The sequence below is a fragment of the Pongo abelii genome, chromosome 9, assembly GCF_028885655.2.
Source record: "Pongo abelii isolate AG06213 chromosome 9, NHGRI_mPonAbe1-v2.0_pri, whole genome shotgun sequence".
NCBI lineage: Eukaryota > Metazoa > Chordata > Mammalia > Primates > Hominidae > Pongo > Pongo abelii.
In genome coordinates this window covers 104,960,141-104,986,632 of record NC_071994.2, presented here as the reverse complement: position 1 = coordinate 104,986,632, position 26,492 = coordinate 104,960,141, and the positions used below count along the sequence as shown (strand labels likewise).

The 26,492-nt window shown below is 35.0% G+C and overlaps 1 protein-coding gene across 3 annotated transcripts in view; it reads right to left on the bottom strand.

The window, feature by feature from the left end:
* Nucleotides 1-26,492, bottom strand: part of CEP126 (centrosomal protein 126) — an 89,133-nt gene that overhangs the window by 57,136 nt on the left and 5,505 nt on the right. For all 3 annotated transcript variants that reach the window (XM_024255892.3, XM_054524971.2, XM_054524973.2), the window contains exons 2-3: nt 23,419-23,538; nt 1,310-1,455 (exon numbers count right to left, since the gene is read on the bottom strand). In XM_024255892.3, coding sequence (XP_024111660.2) covers nt 1,310-1,455; nt 23,419-23,538 — 266 coding nt within the window. The remainder of the gene's footprint in view (nt 1-1,309; nt 1,456-23,418; nt 23,539-26,492) is intronic.

Sequence of the window (26,492 nt, the reverse complement as noted above, 5' to 3'; positions counted from 1 at the left end):
ACAACAGTGAGGGTATAAACTGTGTACTAAAGACTTTTGAGCCGAGTGACAGATGATCCTTCTGTCTCTCAGCTCAGTATAATCATCAAACCAGCTCTTGACTGCCTACCACAGGACTTCATATTATGTGGGAGAAAAATAAACTGTTATCATGTTTAAGCTATTGTTATTTAGCGCAGTTTTACTAGCTGCCCTTATTAACAGTAATATTTATTACTAACACAGCAATGGCTTGCTTTCTTGTTAAAAAAACTGTAAGTGGACTGTATTTTGCATAAAGATGAAATTCCTGGCATGGCATATAAAGCTCTTTGAGAACTGGCTACCTCTTATTTTTTCTAGCTTCATATCTATTTTTCTTCTTTTCCCCAACCTATGCTTCAGATACACTGAAATACATAATTTATTTGTACAAGCTGTTCTTTTGCCTGGGATGTCCTTTTATTTTCTGTTTGCTTTGCAATATGCTCATTTGTTAAGATCCGACCTAAGTCATTTTTCCAAGAATGATGTCCTTGATGTCCTGACATAGGTTTAGTGTTCTTTCCTCTGCTCTCACGGCACTTTACACACTCTGCTACCATAGCAATTATCATTACGTTATTGACATTGCTTATACCACTCTCATCTCCAAAATAGGTTGTAAGATCTTTAATGGTAGAATGCAATTAGATTTTTCTATATCTCAGCTTAGCCTAAGGCTAAGTACAACACAGTACACCATATGTTTGCTGAATACATAAAGGTTCTGCTTATCACTATTCTTTATGAAGCTTTGACATATTGTTAATTGTCTCACTATTTAAGGTATAAAAATGTAGATATAATACAAAAGAACCAACCATAATCATATTTAAATTCTTAACTGGTTCCAAGTTTTTATCTTGTTGGATTATATTACTCTGTAGACTTTTTGTTCTGCCAGTCTCTCAAATATGAATTTGAACCAAACCATTAAAAAATACTAGAATAAATGTGACACTAATTTTCTGAACCCAAATGTTAAATTTTCTTTGTACTAAGCTACTTACCAAATCAATTTTAAAAAGACAAACCATTGTAACCAGTTGGAAGTCAAATCAAACTGTGAGTTTCAGAATTTAGTAATAGAGCCAACAATATTCTCTGAATTAAACCTAAATCAAATGACTATTTTTCATTTGATTAAAGTGCTTTTACTCAAAAGTCATATTGGTCTTTTTAGTTTGTTTCCACTTCATTTCTTCATTTATGATTTTATTGTCTACTCAAGTCAAATGAGATTAAAACTTTAATTTATGTTCTCATATTGTTCTAGAAATTAAGGCACCTGCTTTCCTCCGCTGTGAAAGAGGAATATGGGCACGCTGGAATTTTTCAGTAACTTCTTCAAACTTCTGTTTTCTTTGTTGAAGTATTTGTTCTCTAATTTGGTGTTCTTTTTCTTCTTGTTCTTTTCGTTTCTCCTCAAAAGCTCTATATTTAAAACACAAAGTAAGCAACAGAAATAGGTGGTAAGTTTAGAAAATAGTTTCAAAATGATGCATTTATTATATAACAATGTTTTCATTTTTCAAAATTTTATTTAAAAACAACAAATTTTAAATTTTTTAAAACAGGTGTTTGCCAAAGACTTATTTCTTTGTAAATGGTAATTTCAGAACTGTATCCAGGTCTCTTGCAACTAAGAGAAGATTCTCTAATGCAGCCCTTTCTAATTTCTGGCAGGTTTGCATACCTATTCCCACCTCGCAAACTGTGCTGTGGAAAAAGCCTTTTCTAGGAAGCTATGCCATTTTCTGTAATGTGAAGAATGAATTCATTAGTGAAAGAAGTAGCTTTGAAAATTACGAGGTATTCAATAAAACCTGTACATTTTTATTTTTCTTTTGGACCACAAGTTTAAAATTGGCTGTCAAGTTGGAACTGTGCTAAAAATTCAGGAAATTTACACAAAAATGTGGATTTCCAGTTTCTCTTCAAAATTTGGAAGATCTGGCAAATCTGGATTCTTAATCACACATAGCTCCAAACACCTGCCCCTAATCCCTGCCATTCCCTATTTTTCTTAACTTTCTTATTTCATTTATTTCTGATTACCCCCAGACACTTGAAATTATGTTCTCTAGTTTAAGCTGTACTGTCTCAAAAATTGATTTTGTCCTTGGAAGACTGTGTGTGTGTGCGCGCGCACACGTGCATATGTGTGTATGATTCAATAATTATTTGCTGGAAAATGAAAAAAAAAAATGAAAAGGCAAGCCTACAAATTACTGGTAGAGAAACCTCCAAAGGGAACTCCTTAGAATGCATGGGGTTAGGAGATGGTTGGTAAGAACTCTTTTAGAATTTTTAGTGCCATAGGTTACTATTAACCATCTTTCTAAAGACCTCTCCAGGCTAGAACATTATGCTACTCTAAATAGCTCAGATTAAGGGAACTATATATACTTTCAGGTGATAGAGGACTATAGATCTCCAAGTGGTCCAACATATGAGATAGGTAGAATGTAGTGATGTAGCACCAGAGGTGGGGGAGAAGATTTTTAGCTCCCAAAACAATCTCCTTCAAGAATCTCCCCAGGTCAAGATAAGAAGTTGCTTTTACCATTTGATTCAACATAATATTAGAAGTTATAGCCACAGCAAGTAGGCAAGAAAACAAAAAAGGCATCCGGACTGGAAAGGAAAAAGTGAAATTAACTCTAGTCCAGATGACATAATCTTATATTTAGAAAACCCTAAAGATTCCACGTAAAACCAGCACTAATAAATGAATTCAGCAAAGTTGCAGGATACAAAATCAACACATATAAACCAGTTGCATTTCTATACACTTAACAATGAACAATGCAGAAAGAAAATAAACAATCTCAATTTACAATAGCACAAAAATGCCTAGGAATAAACTTAACCAAGGAGGCAAAAGACTTCTACACCAAAAACTGTAAAACATCACTGAAAGAATTTTGAAAAGATGCAAATAAATGTAAAGACCTACCATGTTCATGAATTCAAAGAAGATATTGTTAAGATGACAACACTACTCAAAGCTACCTTCAGATTCTATTCAATCCCTTCAAATCCCAATGACTTTTTTTTTCTTTGCAGAAATAGCAAAATCCATTTTAAAATTTATATACAATGTCAAGGAACCCGGAATAGCCAAAATAATATTGAAAAAAAAACCACCCCAAAAGAATGTTTCGCCCTTCCTGATTTCAAAACTTATTACAAATTTATGGTAATCAAAGCAGTGTGGTACTAGCATAAAGACGGACACATAGATTAATGGAATAGAACAGACAGCCCAGAAATAAACCCTCCTATATATGGCCAAATGATTTTCCACAAGGATGCCAAAACCATCTAATGAGAAAAGGACAATCTTTACAGAAAATGGTGTTGGATATCTGGATACTGTGAAACAATATAGTTGGACTCTTACCTTACAGCACATATAAAAATTACCCCAAAGTGGATCAAATATCCAAATACAGGGACTAAAACAAAACTCAGAAGAGAACATACGGAAAAAGCTTCATGACATTGGGTTTGACAATAATTTCTTGATATGACACTAAAAGCACAAACAAAAGGAAAAATAGATAAGTTGAATTTCATCAAAATTAAAAACTTTTGTAGATCCAAGGACATCATCAACAGAGTAAAAAGGCCACACAGGAAATGAGAAAAAATATTTCCAATCACATATCTGATAAGGATTGATATCAAGAACTCCAACAACTCAACAACAAAACAACCTGATTTTAAAATATGGGCGAAAGACTTGAATAGAAATTTCTCTAAAGAAGATATACAAACACAAACAAACACATGAAAAGATGCTCAACATCATTAATCATTAAGCAAATGCAAATTAAAACCACAATGAAATGCCATACCACACCGATTAGGATGACTATTATTTAAAAAGCAAAACAAAATAAAAAATAGGAACTGTTGGTAAGGATGTAGAGAAACTGGAACTCTTATGCATTGCTGGTGGAAATGTAACATGGTGCAGCAGCTGTGGAAATTGGTATGCTGATTCTTCAAAAAATTAAACATAGAATTACCATAGGATAAAAGAATTTCACTTTGAGGACTATATCCCAAAGAAGTGAAAACAGAGACTCAAACAGATATTTTTATACCCATTTTCATAGTAACATTATTCATAATAGCCAAAAGGTGGAAGCAACCCAACTGTTCGTAAATGGATGAATGGATAAACAAAATGTGGCATATATATACAATGGAATTTTTTTCAGTCTTAGAAAGGAAGAAAATTCTGGCACGTGCTACATACACATAAATGAACCTTGAAAACATTCTGCTAAGTGAAATAAGCCACTCACAAGAGGACAAATGTTGTATGATTTCACTTTAAATGAGGTACCTACAGTATTCAAATTCAGAGAGACAGAAAGTAGAATGGGGGTTACCAGCTGGTGGGGAGGGTAGCATGGGGAGTTTGTGCTTAATGGGTACAGAATTCCAGTTGGGCAAGATGAAGTTCTGGAGATGGATAATGATGATGGTTACCCAACAATATGAATGTACTTAATGTAGTCTTTGAAGACAGAGAAAACAAAAGCGATTAAATAGAGTCATAATAGAGTATTCTACTTTCTGTTGGGAGGAAGGAGACACAACTTGCTTAGCAGAAGCTGACAGAGTCAGCTTAAAAAGTTCCAAATTCTACATTCATATGTTCTTGAGATTAAAATCATGTGTCAAGTAGATAAAATCACGTGTCAAGCACTCCTGTGGTAGCCATAGTCAGTCTCCAAACATAATGTCCAATGAAGCATGATTATGTAGTCCCCTCCCCTTTAATCAGTCTGGCCCTGTGACTTTCTTATTACCAACAGAATATTATGGAAGTGATACTGTGTGACTTCCCGTGCTAGAATTTTGCAGCTTCCAACTTGGACTTCTGGAATGCTCACTCCAGGAAAGCCACACCCCATATAGGAATTTCAGTGACTTTGAGATCACCATGCTGAAAAGAAGCCCAAGCTAGCTAACAGGAGAGACAGCACTGGAGAGAGATAACTGGCTTGGTTCCAACTGTTCTAGCCTTCTCAGCCTACCACAAGACATGTGACTGAAGAAACCATCTTGGATGGCCAACGAAGTGGAATCTTCAGATAACACCAACCACAGCACAAATCTGAGTGCAAAAGCATGAAACTTCCAACGGAGAATAAACCAGCTCAACCATTCAACACAGATTTTTAATAAATTGTTTAAAGCTACTAAATTTTAGGGTCGTTTGTTATATAGAAGCAAATGATCAGAATAATAACTGTAAGTCAGTATTTTAAAAACCAGTTAACATTTATATAGTAGAGATGGGGAGAAATGTTTATTAACAAAAATTGTTTATTTTCTTTTTATGTTATTTTAAAAGGATTACATCCATTTATTATATATACTTTTCTGAAGAATAAAACTTTTTTTGATTTTAGAAATTAGTTTTGTGATATTAAAATCTTCCTAGTAAACAGCACTATGTCATGCATTATTTGGTTTCAGAGTATCAGCGCACTGCAACTGCCAACTTAGGCAACTGTCTTCTTTATGTCTCATGGCTGATAGTGCAGCATGTAACTGCATAAAACAACTTATACCTATGACATTTTTTTAAACAGAGATGTCTGTTCCAGGGATTTTTTTTTTGTACTATTGTATTTTTCTTTTAGAGCACTATCTACTTCACTGATAATGAGAACAATTTACATTTATCTAGTTAGGTAAGGAAGGAATCTTAGTCAGCTGGTATGTATTACTGATTTATGTTAGTGATGTTTCAGTGATCCTTACAGATTTGTTTCCTGGGCAAATGCTTTGATGGTCTGTCCTTTAATATGGCTGATATGGAGCTAACTCTATACAATATTGTATATCTGAGAGTTGGTCTGAGAAATCCATGGCTGACTAGATGTTCAGGAGAATTTGTTAAATAATGAGTTTATAAGCCTTCCCCTATTAAAGTATTTGAAGTCGTTTGGTAATATCTCATATCTGAGTTATCAAAGAAGACACTAAATCTTTATGTCATATGGCAGACACTTGTGAAAACAAGGAAACAAAAGTTATTTGTTGTTTAATATTTCAAAACAGGCAACATGAATTAACAACCATCTCATTGGTACTGAGTGAAATCATGGTAAACTAAATTATTAGCTTGCAAGTAGGGTAAAATCTCAGACCCTTCACAGTTTCTGACTTAACACTTGCTAGAATGGATACAAAGTAAGACCCAATTGCAAATATACACGTGCTGAAGGCAAAAGAATGGAAAAGCTTGAGAAATTTATTTGACTACATTAATATCAGATGAAGTTTTTGACTATGTATATTAATACCAGACAAATTTATTAGAGTGTTATTAATATTGGACTTTAAGAAATGGAGTATTACTAGAGGTAAAAGACAGCATTTCATAATGATAGAAAGGTCAATTCATCAGGAAGACACAAAAATTATATAGATGTATGAACCCAATAATAGACCTTCAAAATACATGAAGCAAACACAGAACTAAAGATGGAAATGGACAAATCCACAATCCTAGGTGCATACTGTAACATCCTCTCTTAGTAACAGAACAACTGGAAAAAAGTATCAGTAAGAATATAGAATATTTGAACAACACTATCAACTGGGTCAATCTAGTTGATATTTATAGAACAGTAATAATTTATACCCAACAATCATAATACAGAGTCTTTTCCCAAGTACATCATAAAAATCTTATGTTGAGCCACAAAAGAAATGTTAATGAATTTCATAAAATTAAAATCTTACAGAGTATGTTTTTGACCAAACACATTTACATTAGAAATCAATTACGATATCTAGAAAAGCTCCAAATAACTGGAAATTAGAGAAAAAATGAAAACATAGTTCTAAGTAAACCATAGATCAAAGAAAAAATCTAAAGAGAAGTAAAAAAAACATTTTGAATGATATAAAAATTAAAATACAGCATACTGAATTTGTTAAATGCAGTTAAAAGTGTGTTTGGAAGAAAATTTATGATTTTATTTTAAATTTTTTTGTAAAGAAGAGGGGGTGTCTTGATTTGTTGCCCAGGCTGGTCTTGACTCCTGGCCTCAAGAAATCCTCCTACCTTGGCTTTCCAAAGTTTTGGGATTACAGGTGTGAGCCACCACGCTTGGCCAATTTATAATTTTAAATGCTATACCAGAAAAGAGGAAAGGTTTAAAATCAATGACTTCAGTTTCCACCTTAACAAGATCAAGATGAGCAAATTTATCCTAAAAAAGAAAGAATCTAATAAAAAGAAAATAAACTGATGAAACAGTAAGCAAAAAAAAAAAAAAAAAAATAGAGAAAACATAGACAAGTTGCTTTGGAAAATGTTAAGAAAACTGATAAACTCCTAGCAAGAACAAGGAAGAAAAAAAGGGAAAACAAAAATTAATAATATCATGAATGCAAGACAGGATATCACTACAAATACCTCAGGCCTTAAAAAATAATAGGAGAATATTACAAACAACTTTATGCTAATAAATTCAACAACTTAGGTAAAATGGACCAATTTCTTAAAAGAAACTACTTTCCAAAACTGACACAAAAGAAAATAAAATATGAAAACCTCTACACATTAATAAAATAATTTATAATTAATAAGTTTCCCACAAAAAAACTCTAGGTTCAGATATATCATAATTTTTTTTGTTAAACGTTTAAAAGAGAAACAACAATCATATACAACCTTTTTCAAAATATAGAGGTGAACAAAACACTCCCCACCATGTTTTATAAGGCCAGCATAACTACGATTCCAAAACCTGACAACACATTAGAAGCAAAGAAATTTATAGACCAATATCTCTCATCAACATTACACAAAAATCCTTCACAAAATACAGGTTAAGCATCTCTAATCAGCAAATCCAAAATCTGAAATGCTACAAAATTTGAAACTTTTGAGTACTGACATGAAGACTGAAAGTCTGCCTTTGTTTGCTGTTGCTGTTGTCTGATAGCTGATACAGGTATTCCGGTGATGCTACTGTACTGGTTCATTACCTTGAACACATTATTTTTTCAATGTGTTAATGTTATCCGTCATATTTTTTTCTTTTAAGTACTTAAGTGTGAATAAGTATAAGAAAATGATTGCTTATCAGTAACATATAAATTCAGACTCAGGAATGGTGGTGATGACCAAACAATCACAGATTGTCCACGTGGGTGACTGAGACAATGACACCTTTGCTTTTTGATGGTTCAAAGTACACAAACTTTGTTTCATGCACAAAATTATTTAAAAATATTACATAAAATTACCTTTAGGCTATGTGTATAAGGTGTATATCAAACATAAATGAATTTCATGCTTAGATTTGAGTCCCATTCCCAAGATAACTCATCATGTATGTACAAATATTCCAAAAGCCTAAAAAAAATTAAAATCCACAACACTTCTAGTTCCAAGCATTTGAGATAACGAGCACTCAATCTGTATTAGCAAATAAAATCCAGCAATTTATAAAAATAACATATCATTACCAAATGAGGGTTATCCATGGAATGCGAAATTAGTGCATCTCACTATATTGACAAAAAAGAGAGAAGTGATATGATCATCAAAATAGATGTAGAAAAAGTATTTGACAGTATTCAATGCACATTCATAAAAATTCTCAGCAAACTAGGAATGAGAGGAAACTTCTTCAATCTGATAGAGGGCACCTACCCAAATTCCCTAGCTAGCAACATAGTTAATGGTGAAATAGTAAATACTTCCCCCAAAAGGTATAAGGCAAAGAGGGTTACTCATACTACTTCTATTCCCCATTTGCACTGGAAGTCCTAGAAAGTTCACTGAGGCCAACAAAAAAGTAAAAGCCATATTGACTGGAAAGATAGATATTAAATTCTCTTTATTTGCAGATGACACAATTATATAACTAGAAAATCATCAGGAATATATAAAATAACTCCTGGAACTAATGAGAAAATTTAACAAGTTCTTAGAATACAAGGTCAATATAGAAAAATCATTTGTATTTCAACATATAAGCAACAAACAATGGGAAATGAAATTTAAATAAATTCATTTATAAAAGCATTACAAAATACAAAATATTTAGGAGTCATTAAACAAAGACATGCAAGACTTCTGTATTGAAAACTAGAAAATGCCACTGAGAGAAATTAAATAAACAAACCAAAAAAACCCAAACCAAAATAAAGGGTGGGGGAAAGAGGAGAAGAGATAAGCTATGTTCATGGATTTCATGGACTGCAAGATTCAATTTTATTAATGCAATTAGAATTGTTATCAAGTCTTTCTAAATTGATATACAAATTCACCACAATCCCACTCAAAACCAGGCAGATTTATTTATAGGGAAAAGTAAAAATACCTAGAATAAGCAAAACTATCTTGAATCAAAACAAAATCAGAGGCTACACACTATCTTATTTCACTATAAAGAAGTGGTTCTCAACTGAGGAGAGTTTTGCCCCTTCCCCCTCAAGTGGACCTTTGACAATGTCTAGACACATTTTAAATTGTCATGTCTGGGGTGTGCTACTGGTATCTAGTGGACAGCAGGCAAGTACTGTTAAACATCCTATACTTCATCCTAAAATTCCTATATGGTAGTTCCCCCATAATAAATAATTATCTCATCCACAATGTCAATAGTACTGCTGTTGAGAATTCCTGCTATAATGCTACAATAATCAAGTCAATGTAGTATTAGTATAAGAGTAAACAGACCAATGGAACAAAATACAGAGCACAGAAGTAGACCCTCAATTGATTTTCAAAAAAGGCATCAAGACCACTGAATGGTGAAAGGAAATTATTTTCCAACAAATGGTGCTGCAGCAACTAAATAAACTTATGTGAAAAAACCACTCAACCCTTATATCACACCACACACATATAATTAGAGATGAATGATAAAACTAGACTGAAAATCTGTAAGTATGAACTTTCCAGAAGAAATCAAGAAGTTATGACCTTGGGGTGGACAAAATGTCTTAGAGAAGACTAACCATAGAACAAAAAATTGATAATTGTATGTCATCATAATGTAAAACTGCTCTTTGAAAGATTTTATTAAATAAATGAAAAGGCAAGCCACAGGTTAGAAGAAAACACTTACAATATATATCTGTGATAAAGAACTTGTTCCCAGAATATATATATATATATAGATCTTATATATCTATATATATCTTACAATTCAACAAGAAGAAGACAAACAACCCAACTTAAAACATGGACAAAATATTTGAATAGGTATTTCATAAAAAAACTTAGGAATGGCACATCAGGGAAGTGCAAACTAAACCCAATTTATACTTAGTATATAGCTAAAATTAAAAAGGCTGACTGGGAAGGTTATAAAGCCACTGGGACTCACATGCACAATGCTGGAGGGTGTGTAAAAAAGGTCAGCCCTTTTGGAAAACTGTTTGACACCTTCTTATATGGTTAAACATACACATACCCTAAGACTTAGCAATTCTACTTTTAGTTACTGAGAACAAATAAAAATGTATATCCACAAAAAGATTTCCTACTTATGGATTCTCTCATGTTTTACCATTTTGGCTATAATTGTCTTTCCGCCAGCAGCTTTATTAGTAGTCCCAAATTAGAACAACCCCAATGCCTATCAATAGAAGAATGGCTAAATAAATTATAATATATTTTTACAATGGAATACCATTGGGCAATAAGAATGAACTAATACATGGATGAATCTCAACATGAAAAATTAACTCTGATGATAGAAATTATAACAGTGGTTGCTATGAAGGGTGGAGATTGACTGCAAGAGGTTTGAGGGTATATTCTGGGGAATGATAATGATAAACTATGGAGTATGAAGCTCAGTTGGAACAGAAGTGAGAATATGAGGGATGGGATTAACAGAAAAAGGGTAAAAAGATAAATGGATTGGAGGACCTGGTGGGGTCTTAGAACTGTTGAATTCAGGGTACTAGAGGAAGTGGCATGGAAGAATAGGAGATATAGATCAGAGATTGAGATAACTGAAACTGAGATTTTAGAGGTGAAGTAGTAACTGGTAATAGTTGAGGTGATGTGCCATTGAATGTGTGAAGTTCAAGAAAATGACAGACCATTAGGTTGGATGAATGGTCTATGCGGATACTAAAATCACAAAGAATGATTGCTAGAATAATGGTAGGGAGACAAAAACAGCCAAGCTGCTAAAACTTTCAAGGAATGATACAGAGGATCTATAGATGACTGCAGTAAGGAAAAGTAGGGGTAAGCAGTATATTTTGATGGCATGTGCTTGAAGACAGCTGGAGGATTTTAGAGAAAAGGGAGAGCAATAGCCAGAAATGACAACAAAGAGCGAAGATGACACCTTGTCCTTTGTATCTATCTATGAGTATCTTCACACTTTCCATATTACCTTCCACCTCCCTCTCACATCCTTTATCATAGAGAAAAACAGAAGCTGTAAGCAGAGACCTTATCACATATCGAAAAAATTACTTCATCCATGTTTTCCTCAACTTGGGGTTCTAGGAACAATTTCTAATATAATCACATATCTTCAATTGCTTTAAGTCTTAATTGTTTTGGCGGAGGGGGGGGTTCTTGGGGGTGAAAGTTTTCCATGTTTACTTTCTTCCCAAAAGCACTGTGCATGTGAGCATTTACATGACCGGCATTTATATTTTGGATAGAGGGATACTATCAGGGTGCTAGGGACTGATATGGAAAGAAAGTTTGGGAGAAGGCTGCTGGCAAAGTAAAGTTTGTCATTACATATAAGGTGACCTGTGAAAATAATACTCACTCATTACAAGTGCTTAGTATGGTCAGGCACTCTAAATGCTAAGTATTTTTTATGTATTACCTTGTTTTATCCCACAGCAGTTATCTGAGGTAAGCATTTTACAGACAAAAAACCTGAATCTTAAAAAGGTTAAGTAACTTGTGCAAGGCCACATAACTATTAAGTGGAAGAACTGGGAGTCTAAACTAGGCAGCCTGATTCTACCTGGTTTTAAACGAGTATACACTACGTAACAACCTTTCTGTAATTTTTTTCTTCAAAGCACTTCCATCTCCAACTTACACACATAACACGAATTTGTTTTCCCATGGAACCCTAAGCTTAACCTTACCATAGGATTTATCTCACTAAATTGTAATTACTTACTTTTCTGCATTGCTTATCAGACTGTAAGTATCCTAAGTTCAGTGTCTGTGTCAGCACATAGCATAGGGCTTGGAACACAGCAGCATGCAATAGCATCGTTGAATGAAAGAATTAATTGCATTTTAACTGTCTGTCTTTCCCATCATACTCTCCAAGTTCACTGAGTGCAGAGCCTGAAATTTTAATTTCTGGAAGTCCTGTTCCTAACACAATGCTTTGTACCTGGTAGATGCTTAATAAATAATTGTTTAATAAATGTTTGACCGTATGTCAACTTCAAATATAATCAGAGCACTTTTAAAAGCAGTTATCTATTATTTTTATTTAATAATGTATCTGTTCGGTATATAACAGTAAGTAAAACAGATATGGTTCAGGCAAGTATTTATTATCTAGTGAGGCAAGCTAACAAAACCAAGTAAACAAAGAATTACTAATTATCATAAGTGCTAGGAAGTAAAGAAACTCTAGTTTGACATAGGGAGCCAGGGAAACCCACTTTAAATAAGGTAAACAGGGAATATTTCTCTGGAGATATTTAAGCTAAAAAACTCCAAATACACAGGGGCAAATCATTTTAAAAATGGGGAAAAAAGTGGTCTAGGCAGAAACAGTGTGCAAAGGCCCTGAATTGAGAGGGAAAAAAACTTAGCATGTTTGAGAAATTGAGAAAATAACCACCAACTCAGCAATATTTGGCAATGATGAATGATAGATTTCCAAAGCTAAGAGGTGGTATTTTCCTTATTATTATCCAAAAGTCATTTTGATAGCAAATTATCATCACCGTCATTTCATATTGTTCCACAGTGGCCAGGTTTTCTGGGCTAAAATGTATACAGAAAGTAATAATAATTTCATACAGTATTTTCTGGGGCTGTAGAAAATAAAGCCAGTGTTAAGTTGAGCCACATTAAACCAGGGATGGAGTGTGACCAATAAGCAGACATTTCTACTCCTGAACTCAATGATAGGCCAATAATAAAAAGTTTTAATAAGCAATTATAGTGATGATTACTATACTTCTTTCATTACTCAACGACTATTTACAGAGTTCCTTTTATATTATTCTGTGCCAGGCACTGGTAAGTGCTGTGAGAATAGAAGGAAATGGAAATAAAAATGAGAAAGCTTCTCTACCATTGTAGAATTCAGAGTCGAGAAAGTACATTTTTGCTTCCTATTTACCCTGGAATTAGTCTTTTTCACAGAAGAAACACAGTCTGCCTTAGCAACTTTTGAAGGGTCTGTTTAACATGTGCAGCTCTGCCTCATGAAACACGTAGAGCACCTTGGCTCAATGTGAGCCATCTCATCAAATGACAGCTATATGCCAAACTATTTGTTCTAGTTTCCCAGGAGTCTACAGCTATGGGTATCATTTTCATCTGTTGGAAATGCTCTTGAGAAGTGAGCAAATAAACATCATGGCAACAGTTTAACAATAGAACCTAGGAAGTAGTATTTAGAGTATCTGAGGTCACAGGAGACAAATGTAGAACTGAAGAACTTGCCTTTTGTGATACATTTCCTTTTTCTGGATGGAACGACATTTCAGATCTAGGTAGTTACAACTTTCTAGAGATATGATAATATTAAACTGTAAAGCTAAATATATTTTGAGACAATTAGAAATTAAAAAATTAAAAATAAGGATAAATTGTTCTTGAAAATTAAAAAATGCAGTTGGATAAATGGTTTTTAGAAATGAAAAATACCATTTTTAACAAACAATAATGTCAACAATAAGCCTATAAGAAATAAAACTAAACCCAATAATATACTGTGAGTTTTCATTGCCTGTCAAAGAAACATGTGTCCCAGATTATAATCCTGTGCTTTCTGAGACATAAAATTATTTGAAATCCTAAAAGAATGTATTGAAAATCATATTTTCCAACAGACTGTCTTTCACTTGACTGGAAAAGAAAACAAATGAAACGTTGAAAATTTCGCTCAGTACACTATCACACGGCAAAACACTCAAACAATAAAGATTCATAGAATTAGTAATATACATCATAAAAAGGAAAAATACAGAAGTATCTCATTTCTCTAAAGGTTGAGGTGTCAGTGAAAAGAAACATATCAATTAACTAAAGCTCAAAAATTTTGTAACAAGCTGCCTTAGCTCCTCATTCACTATTCTTAGATTTCAGTTCTAACAAAATCCCTCGATTTAGTAGGTAAAAATGTATTAGAAATATTAAAAAAATGTGAAGGAGCTGCTAGAAGGAGAAATACTAACATCAAAAAGACACAAATTCTGCTTCTGGAAAAACGGAGGTAGACATACTTTTTCTATTTCTCCCACTAAGTACAACGAAAACACCTGTGCATGATATATACAGTTTGCCCTTCATGTCTGTGGGTTCCATATCTATAGATTCAACCAACCCTGGATTGAAAATATTTGGGAAAAAACAATAAAAATAACAATGAGAAGTGAAGCCAGCTGGGCCTCTGGGTGGCGTGGGGACTTGGAGAACTTTTCTGTCTAGCTAGAGGATTGTAATGCACCAATCAGCATTCTGGAAAATGGGCCAATCAGCACTCTGTAAAATGGACCAATCAGCAGGACATGGGCGGGGCCAAATAAGGGAATAAAAGCTGGCCACCAGAGCCAGCAGGGGCAACCCGCTGGGGTCCCGTTCCATGTTGTGGAAGTTTTGTTCTTTCACCCTTCATAATAAATCTTGATGCTGCTCATTCCTTGGGTCCGCACCACCTTTAAGAGCTGTAACAAACACCGCGAGGGTCTGCGGCTTCACTCTTGAAGTCAGCGAGACCACAAGCCCACTGGAAGGGACACAACAATACAATAAAAATAATACAAATAAAAATATAGTATAACAACTATTTACATAACATTTACACTGTATTAGTTATTATAAGTAATCTAGAGAAGATTTAGAGCATATGAGAGGATGTGCGTAGATTATATGCAAATACTCCACTATTTTATATAAGAGACTTGAGTATCTGTGGATTTTGGTATCCCTGGGGGTCTTGGAACCAATCACCAGAAGATACCAAGGGGCAACTACACATCACCCCCCCCAACACACACCCATAAGAAGATTCTGAGAAGTGAAGAACAGGAGTTCAGCAGGCTAGGGACCTTGGCGCCTGAGGAAGGACATGGTGATTAAGTTCTCTGGGTTTTCTTTTTTGTTTCACATATCCCAGGCTTGGAGCAGAAAAAAACTGGAAGCCTGGAAGTATCAACAAGCTTAGACAAAAAAAAAAAAAAAAAAAAAAAAAAAAAGTCCTAACTAAAGCTTGCTCTCTCTAGCCTCAAGATAAGGAAAAGATCAGCTTAGCTAGACAGAAAACTTAGGCAAAAATCCTGCCACTCCATCCAAACACCACAGAAAATTGTGGTTCCACTCCCATCCAGCCGGAAAAGACTGAATGGAGAGCTTAGATTTCTATCCTTGCCTCCCTTGTAACAATGTGCCCTCAACCCTCCTGTAGGGATGGTGTCAGAGAAGCTGAGTAGAACGCCTGGCTTTCATCTCCACCTGGTGGTAATGTGGTCTTCTCTTCATCCTGGTATTAGTAGAGACTACGTCATGAGTCTGGACTTTCACCTACCCGGCAGGAAGAGGTGCCCTACCTCTCCATAGTCGGTGGTATCTGAGGAAGCCTGCAGAGAGACATGACTTTCACTACCATCCAGCAGTAATAAGGCCACCTCCACTGTGGTATCAATGGAGACCACGTGAGAAGCTGGAACTCCTCCTCCTGCTCAGCAGTAATAAAGAACTGTCGTACTCGTCTAGTGTCCACAGAGGCTGAGTGATGAACCTTGGCTTCTACCTCCATCTGTCTATAATGAGGCTGCAACCCTTCTTCCCCTGCTAGAGCAGTGTCAGGGAGAGCCAGCTAAAGCTAAAGGTTTAAATAAGTCACAGAATCTCATAATAGAATATGAAAATGTTCGGGTTTCAATAGAAAATCACCTGTCATTCTGAGAACCAGGGAAGTCTCAAACTTAGTGAAAAAAGACAATCAACCTATGCCACCATCAAGATGACAGGAATGTTAGAATTATTTGACAAACATTTTAAAGCAGCCATGATAAAAATGCTTCAATGAGCATGTTTGTAGATGAAAAAATAGTCTCAGAAAATAAATAGAAAATATAAAGACTCAATATAAAGAAAAATCAAATGAAAAATTTAGAATTAAAAAATGCAACAACTGAAATAAAAAAACTCAGTAGATTTATTAGGAGATCCAACATAGTGAAGATGTCAGTTTTCCCCATCCCACATTGATACACAGGTATAATGCAATTCCTATGAAACTCCCAGCAACAATTTTTGCAGGTTTAGATAATATTATTCTAAATTTTATATTCAAAGGCAAAGATTAGAACACGTAAAACAATTTTGAAAAAGAATAAGGTGGGAAGAATCAGCCTACATGATTTGAAGACTTATTATACAGCTACAGTAATCAAAATTGTGGGGTATTGGTGGAGGGAGAGACACAAAAATAACAGAATAAAGAACCGCAAAATAGATGCATATAAATATGCTCAACTGATTTTTGACAGGGTGAAAAAACAATTCATAGAGGAAAGCTATGTTGAAATAATTCATTATTTTCAACAAATAATGCTGGACCAATTGGACATCTGGAGACAAAACACACCCCCCAAAAAACTATCAAACAAAACCTCCAAACTTTGGTACACATCTGAGACTTCATACAAAGATTAACTAAAACTGGATCACAGACTTAACTGTAAAACGTAAAACTATAATATTTTGAGGATAAAACACAAGAGAACATCTTCAGAAACTAAGGCTAGGCAAAGAGTTCCTAGACTTTACATCAAAAGCAGAGTCCATAAAAAGAAAAACCAATAAGCTGAATTACATCAAAATTCAAAACTTCTGCTCTGGAAGAGACTCTATGAAGAAGATGGAAAAATAATCTCCAAGGTAGAAGAAAATGTTTACAAACAACATATCTGACAAAGGACTAGTATCTAGAATATATGTAGAGCTCTCAAAACTCAATAATAAAAGAGCAAACAGTCCAATTAAAAATGAATAAAAATGTAAAGAGAATTTCACTAAAAGATAACAGATGGTAAATAAAATATGAAAAGATAATCTGCATCATTAGCAATTAGGGAAATACAAATTAAAACCACAATGAGATATTACTACATACCTATCAGAATGATTAAAATAAAAAATAGTGACAATACCAAATGCTAGTGAGGATGAGGAAAAGCTAGATCATGCTTATACTCTGAAAAACAGCTGGCAGTTTTTAAACACACTAAATGGGCAACTACCATATGACCTAACCAGAGTACTCATGGTCACTTATCCCAGAGAAATAAAAGCTTACGTTTATACAAAAACCTGTATGTGAATGTTTTTATCAACTTTATATCATGTCCTTCAAGGGGTGAATGGTCAAACTCTGGTGCATCCATATCATGAAATAATAATAATAAAAAATATTCAGCAATAAGAAGAAAAAAACTACTGATACACACTACAACTTGAATGAATCCCAAAGAATTGTACTGAGAAGAGTCAATCCCCAAAGGTTATATATCGTATGATCCCATTTATACAAGACTCTGGAAATGAAAAAAACTGTAGAAATGGAGAACATCATATTAGTGATTTCCAGGGGGTGGGACTGAGAGAGAAGTAGGTGTGGCTATAAAAGGACAACACTTCAGGGATCTTTGTGGTGATGGAAGTGTTCTTGACTGTAAACATATTATTATCCTAGTGGTGATATTGTACTATATAGTTTTGCAAGATGTTATCATTGGGGGAAACTGGGTAAAAGGTATATGGAATCTCTCCATTTTTTACAATTGCCTGTGAATCTACAATTACCTCAAAATAAAGAGTTTAATTTGGTTTAATTTAATTTATTATTATTGTTTTTAAATGGAGACTCGCTCTGTCACCCAGGCTGGAGTGCTGTGGCATGATCTCGGCTCACCACAACCTTTGCCTCCCAGGTTCAGGAGATTCTCTTGCCTCAGCATCCTGAATAGCTGGGATTACAGGCACGCGCCACAATGCCCGGCTAATTTTTTTATTTTTAGTAGAGACGGGGTTTCACCAGGTTGGCCAGGCTGGTCTTGAACTCCTGACCTCAAGTAATGCACCCACCTTGGCCTCCCAAAGTGCTGGGATTAAAGGCGTGAGCCACTGCGCCCAGCCAACAGTTTAATTTTAAAAAGAGAAATTACAAGAAGATAGATAATCCTCAATGCAAGAACTCACCAAGCTTAACTGTTACAGGCTACTTATTATAGCCTAAATAAAGCTTAACAGCTCAAAGGCAGTACAATAATGTAACGGAGGAGAATATTTAATGCTCATAATAATGATTGTAGGGCATGAAGAAAAGATCAAACCACTTTTATCATAAACTATATGAAAGATTATAGAAATATGCATTGTATTTTAAAAAAATTTATGTTAAAATATGAAAATAAAGTTTTCATAATCTACAAGAATTCCATTTCTGGCAATGCTGTTTATGCTTCACCTATAATTAATCCTTGACTCCTACTGATCCTATCTACTCCATCCAGCTCCACCTCCATAGCCATCTTCTTGCCTAGAACATTATAACAGCTTTCTACTCTACTCTTTGCCTCCAGCCTGTTTTCAATTCATCCTCTACCCCTTTGCTATAATGAGCTAAAATATAAATCTGATGACACTCCTCTGATTTTATTCCTTCAACAGCATCTTTGATTTCTTTAGATTGGCATAAAAGTTATTTCATAACATGTGTACTATCAACACTGTACTTCATCTCCTGATACTCTTCCACATATTCCCATGCATCGGCCACATACAATTTTTGTCGTGTATTTCATAACATTAGGCTTTTTCACATATTGTTCTCTCTAAATAAAACATCTCTCTTCCTCTTCATCTTCCCTGGCCAACTCTTGGTTAACTAATACAAGAGACTTTGTTCTTCCAGGAATTCTTTCTTGTCGTTTAAGTCTATGGCATGTGCTTCCATAGAATCTCGTAACTGATGCTATTGCAGTACTTACTGCATAGCATTGCCATCTTTTATTACTTCACTATCAGTAATCTGAGGACAGAAATCATGTTTTTATTTTTTTATCCTTTGCAATATGAAACCTTGGGGTTTCCTAGTAAATATTAGTTGAGTGAATAAATGACTGTCTTATGTAACAACATTTTAAATAGTCAAAGATAACTTCCAAATATCCAAATTTTCTTTAATATAGTATGGATGGCTGGGCACGGTGGCTCATGCCCATAATCCCAGCAGTTTGGGAGGCTGAGACGGGCGGATCACTTGAGTCCAGGAGTTCAAGACCAGCCTGGCCAACGTGGCGAAACCCCGTCTTTACTAAAAATACAAAAATTAGCCGGGCATAGTGATGGGTGCCTGTAATCCCAGCTACTTGGGAGGCTGAAGCAGGGAGAATTGCTTGAACCCAGGAGGTGGAGATAGTGGTGAGCCGAGATCATGCCACTGCACTCCAGCATGGGCGACGGAGCAAAACTTCATCTCAAAAAACAAAAAACCAAAAAAAAAAAAAAAAATGTATGTAGTATGGATGTATTGCCCATGCATATTTAGACCTATTGATATTGACAGTTTTAAATTTATATCTAAAATTATTTGAATCTATTTTTTTTCAGCTTATAGCATATATATCTATGGAGGTTCAATAAATATGACTTATTGTTTAACGTATAATTCCTTCTTAATTACTCTAGGAGTACTTTTTTAATGCTTTTATGAGAGACTCCAAACTCCATCATTCTCACAAACAGATAATGTAGCTACCTCACACTTCATGTCCACCAAGTATTTTGCTGATCCTCTAAGTATTTTTTTCTGCCTCTAGGATATTTAAGGAATCTTTTTTATTGTAGATTTTAGTGACCCTTCCAAAGTACTTGTCCCTCATCTGTCATTTGGTATTCTTTCCTCTTCTTCACTGCGCAATTTTCCCCATTTTGTCGTGTTTTTCTCTTATTCTGCCAGTTAATTACATAGAATTTTGTCTCATCATCTGAGCTTTTATGTGCCTGTATTATAATGTTTTATAACGATCTGAATGTTCCCTTTGAGCTCTTTACTTCTTAAAATTTATTTCAATTTCTTTGCCTTATGAAGTTGCATTAATCACATCATTGCCCACCCCTCCCTCCCTCTCTTTCTTTTTTTTTTTTTTGTCTCACTCTGTTGCCCAGGTTGGAGTGCAGTGGTGCAATCTTGGCTCACTGCACCCTCTGCCTCCTGAGCTCAAGCAATTCTCTGCCTCAGCCTCCTGAGTAGCTGGGATTATAGGCACCTGCCACAACACCTGGCTAGTTTTTGTATTTTTAGTAGAGACGAGGTTTCACCATCTTGGCCAGGCTGGTCTTGAACTCCTGACCTTGTGATCCACCCACCTCAGCCTCCCAAAGTGCTAGGATTACAGGTGTGAGTCACCATGCCCGGCCAGATTATTGCCATTTTCTAAAGTTTACTGGTAGAATAGATTAACAAAATAAATTCTTTTCATGACATAATGTCGAATCATTTGTGCTCACTGAATTCTCCATGTTGAGTGAATAAATGCCCATTCACTTATTTACCAAAAGATAGTTCTGGTTGGTGGACTGAAAAAGTAGGAAATAAGCCAGTTTATTTCCTTTGTGTGTGTGTATCTTAAAATTGCTTGGTCTACAAAGAAGCATATTAGAAAGTAACTTGAGGATGTACTCCAGCAAACTAATGGAATACAAAGAACGAACAAACAAACAAACAAAGGGATGCTATGAGAGGCAAAAAATTATGGCTCCAACTCCTAAGAGCAATAAAAGAAAGTTCTGGGATGCCAGTTGTGCAATAGGCCTAAAAGATAACCAGTATCTACTGGAGCTGGAAACAAAGGGGACTTGGAGGGAAACAAAGGGGACTCCATTGTATAGATACTGACTGAAAGAATGGAAAACTTGAGGATGTGATAAAAGCAGACAATGAAAGAAAAATATTGGCTAACAGAAATGCAATAAATAATAAGAAAATAAAAATGTGTGTGATTTAAAGCAACTAATGAAAATAAAGAGAACTTGATGCTAGGAACATTTTCCTTTGACTTCTGCTGGACACATAACACTGACAATGTCAGCGTATAACTGACAAATGGCAGGAGACTGTCTCTACCTGAAGAAAATACTATTAAAAAAAAAAAACCAAAACCGCCTATAATTCCAGCACTTTGGGAGGCTGAGGTGGGAGGATCACTTGAGGTCAGGAGTTTGAGACCAGCCTGGCCAACATGGCAAAACCTTGTCTCTACGAAAAATACAAAAAAATTAGCCGGGCATGGGGGTGCGTGCCTATAATCCCAGCTATGCGGGGGGTTGAGGCAGGAGAATCGTTTGAATCTGGGAGGCAGAGGCTGCAGTGAGCTGAGATTGTGCCACTGTACTCCAGCCTGAGTGACAGATTGAGACTCCATCTCAAAAAAACAAAACAAAACAAAAAACCACAAAAAAACCACACACACACCCCCCCAAAACAACAACAAAACAAAAAAATCCTCTGTGACCACAATGTAAGTGGACAGCATAAACTTAAATGATGTAAAAAGTATAAATTGATAGACAATGGCATGGTTAAGAAGACCATAATCATAGACAGCTTCTGAAATTCGGATGTGCACAAATAATTCAGCCCCCTTATAGAAGGTGAAATACAGAGACAAATGATTAGTGTTTTAAAAGAAATGTTTATGTATCTTTACACTGCACTTTAGGGTAATAGAAAATAAAAAACAATAATATTGTATTGGAAAATGTCCTGCATCTTAGAATTTCAAAGCAAGATTTCTTTTCTGTTATTTTCTACATCAGAATTCTTACATTTGATGAGAGAATACAAATAGAAAATTTATTAATAAAATTCCATGAAGGCTTGCTATTAAACAAAGTTGATTATTGTAAAATAAACAATTGACAAACATTAATAATGAAAAATAAGTCCTATGTGTCAGACACTGATATTTTTACATGTATTCTCAAATATTCCACTTTATTTCTACCCTTTCTGCTCTACACCAAAATCCCTTGAAATAGATGTTATTAATTCCAATCATAAATGAGAAAACTGAGGCTTAAAGACATTAAACAGACTTCCTTTAATTCATAGAGCTAGTATTTCCTAGATCTCTGACTCCAAAGTCCATTACTCTTTCAACATATGATTATTCATCTTTATTAAACACCTGTCACACGCCGTTTATAGATGCCAGGAGCCCAAAGGTAGGAGAAAAACAGAAACACATACATACAAAATAAAATTCAAAATTTCAGCAAATAATTTCAACTACGTCAGACAATAAAAAAGTTAATCTGAAGAGAAACATAATGCCAGGCAAAAATTATAGGTAAACAATTTTTTATTCCCCAAATGGGATTTGTAACATATGCTCAGTGATGTAGTTAATAAACTCTAGGGATTTTCTGCTATTCATATATTGTAGAAATATGGACAAGGTAGCAAAAACAACACTTAAAGAATGGCATAACTGCTCTGTCTCAAAAAAAGCCTAATATTTAAAAAACACCCTGAAAAATGTTAAGCAGTGATTGAACAATTTGTACTTTTACTTTACTATAGTTTCTAGTTCACCCTAGAAAGCTCCTTTTTCCAGCATTCACTTATAAAACATTTCTACCCCTTCTACTGTTATTCATATTGCTACCATTATTCATATTTTTCCAATTTTTATACCATCATTCATATTTTTTCCATTTTTTCAGATTGAACGAATGAAAAGTGGCAGATATAGAAAAATTATATAGAAGTGAATAACAAATCAAACTCAAACTATATACCGAAAGACTAAATATTAATTGGTGACTTTAAAATCATCAAGAAATGATACAAAAAAAGAAGATAATACATTTCATAGTCATTTTAAGAAGTGCATATGACAATGCAATAAGCTGTTCTATGACAAAAAAAGACTGCTACTGTCAGAGACCTAGATAATACACCACCACCCTTGTGCTTTGGGAAGGAAAACAATAATAAAATTTACAAAGCCAAAAATTGATCATCTTGATCAATGTTTCACAGATAACAATGCCATGACTTAGCTTCATAAAGTGCTACAAAGTAGAGAAACTATTACTTTATATTGACTTTGAATTTCTATACTTCTGAATAAAGTGCAATTACTTACTTTTTTCTCCGATTTGACTCCACAAAATATTTACGTGCTCGATTTCGACATATTTTTTGTTGCTGCAGTAATATCTGGCGCTCTTCTTCTAAATTTTTCTCCAGATGGATTTTCATATCTCTAATGATAGCATTAAGTTAAGAACAATGGTCTACATCTTTAGTGGATGACTGTCAGTGCTATATGATAAATATAACTATAGCCTCATGCAAATGATGTAATGATAGTTTTTGTGGAATAATTAGTATGTGCCCACATTAGTATATGACTGGCAAACATTTTATGTAAAAAAAAAATTGGGCTGGGTGTGGTGGCTCACACCTGTAATCCATCACTTTAGGAGGCCGAGGCAGGCAGATCACGAGGTCAGGAGGTCAAGACCCGGCTGGCCAACATGGCAAAACCCCATCTCTACTAAAAATACAAAAATTAGCTGGGCGTGGTGGTGCATGCCTGTAATCCCAGCTACTTGGGAGGCTGAGGCAGGAGAATTGCTTGAACCCAGGAGGCGGAGGTTGCAGTGAGCCAAGATTGTGCCATTGCACTCCAGTCTGGGTGACAAGAGCAAGACTCCATCTCAAAAAAAAAAAAAAAATCTGACTTGGTATTAGAACTTAAGATATAGCTCGCTTTTCCGGGAGAAAAAAATCTACTTTTAGAAATCATGAGCTCAGACTGGGCGTGGTGGCTCACGCTTGTAATCCCAACACTTTGGGAGGCCGAGACGGGTGGATCACCTGAAGTCAGGAGTTTGAGACCAGCCTGGCCAACACGGTGAAACCCTGTCTCTACTGAAAATACAAAAATTAGCCGGGTGTGGTGGTGGGTACCTGTAATCTCAACTACTCAGGAGGCTGAGGCAGGAGAATCTCTTGAACCTGGGAAGCAGAGGTTGCAGTGAGCCGAGATTGTGCCACTGCATTCCAGCCTGGGCAAAAAGAGAGAACTCCATTTCAAAAAAAAAAAAAAAAAAAAAAAGAAATCATGAACTCAGATAAGACAGAAATCATGAACTCAGATAAGACTGTATATCTTCATTCATTACACAGTTTTTTTTTTTTTGAGACAGAGTCTCACTCTGTTGCCTAGGCTGGAGTGCAGTGGCATGATCTTAGCTCACTGCAACCTCTGCCTCCCGGGTTCAAGTGATTCTTCTGCCTCAGCCTCCCAAGTAGCTGGGACTACAGGCATGTGCCACCACACCTAGTTAATTTTTGTATTTTCAGTAGAGACGAGATTTCACCATGTTGGTCAGGCTGGTCTCGAACTCCTAACCTCAGGTGATCCACCAGCCTCGGCCTCCCATAGTGTTGTGATTATAGGCGTGAGCCACCGCGCTTGGCCTCATTACACAGATATTTGAGTACTCACTAACAAGTTGCCTTCATAGTCATGAATATAAGAAAATGAAATAAGAAGATTGTATTTCACTAACAGAAAGTAGATGAAGTAAATGTTTCACCAGATCCCTTAATCTATAGTAGGAAAGTACATTTTCAAATATTAAACAATCAAATAGCAATATAACTAGAATGGTTACGAATACAGTTTAGTTACTTACTTAGTGACTTACTTAGTGGTTACAAAAAAACACTAGGAAAACCATGTATAGTCATCTGTGTATCCAGAAGCTTGTCAGAGAAAAAGAGGAATATTTTGGTTATCCTAATCACCTGTTCATTTGAAATTTATTTTATAAAATTAAACTCTCCTTAAATAAGTTGTAGCAGTATGAGTAATTTCTCCAATTTATTTAGTTGTGTTTTAATTGACATGATTAAGTATCTTTATCAAATTTGTCAGAGTAATTTTCTGTTTTTCATGAGTCTTCTGTTTTTAATGATTTTGAATTAAAAGAAGTTCATTTGGCTGGGCACAGTGGCTCAAACCTGTAATCCCAACAATTTGGGAGGCCAAGGTGGGCAGACTGCTTGAGCCCAGGAGTTTGAGATGAGCCTGGGCAATATGGTGAAACTCCGTCTCTACAAAAAATGCAAAAATCAGCCAGGTGTGGTGGTGCATGCCTGTAGCCCCAGCTACTTGGGAGGCCGATGTGGGAAGATCACTTGAGCTTGGAGGGGGTTGAGGCTGCAGTGAGCTGAGAACACGCCACTATACTCCAGCCTGGGCAACACAGCGAGACTCTGTCTCAAAAAAAAAAAAAGTTCATTCAATTACCATGTAATCACATTTAGTACCTCATCATTAGATGTAGAAATATATGAGATTATACTGAAGTTATAGATTGTAGGGCACATCTACTTGTCTTTTTTAGAACAAACAGCTTGTTTAAAAACTTTTTACACTAAGAGGGAGGTTCAAAATTCTCTTTAAAAGCTGCATTTAATCAAGATTGTAAAAATCTCATAAATTGATTATTAATGGTAAAACAGAATACAAGAAATTCACTCAATAATAAACTATGCGGTACATAATTTGTTAATTCAACATGTTAATTTCAGGATCCTATAGTGCTTCAGCATCAATATTATAAAGAAACTCTATTATTACATATTTCAGAATAACAGGTTTATTTGAACATTTTGTTGTTTAGACCTTTGCTGATGGGGGCTTGTTTTCTTTTATGTTGCTATTTAACCATCTTTATACCATAGGCCATAATTCATTTTACCTTCATTTTAAATAAAATTTTACACTACTTCAAGACAAAGACCCAAACACACTCACAAACATATTTTTACTTAAAGATTTCTTTTAAAGGATTTATAAAAATCAAACCAAAAGGGAAGAAAATTTGGTTCTTTGCTAGCACAGAAAAACTGTTATTCTCTGATAGAATACTTTAATAAGAGCCAGACTTCAACAAGATGGCTAGGTATTAAAAGTGACAACTCGGCAGTAAAGAAAAGTGCAACTTCCTTTCAGGGTGCACAGGGCCAACCTGAGGTTGAGGGTAGGAAGATGCTTTGGCTTACGTGAGAAGCAAGGAGGAGAGAGTTCTGTTCTCTGACATGTAGGAAGTCTCATCACGACAGCATAATGAAAATCACAAATGTAATGTTTGTAATGCTCTGACAACTATATAGTCTTCAATTTAACCAAATGATTTTCTA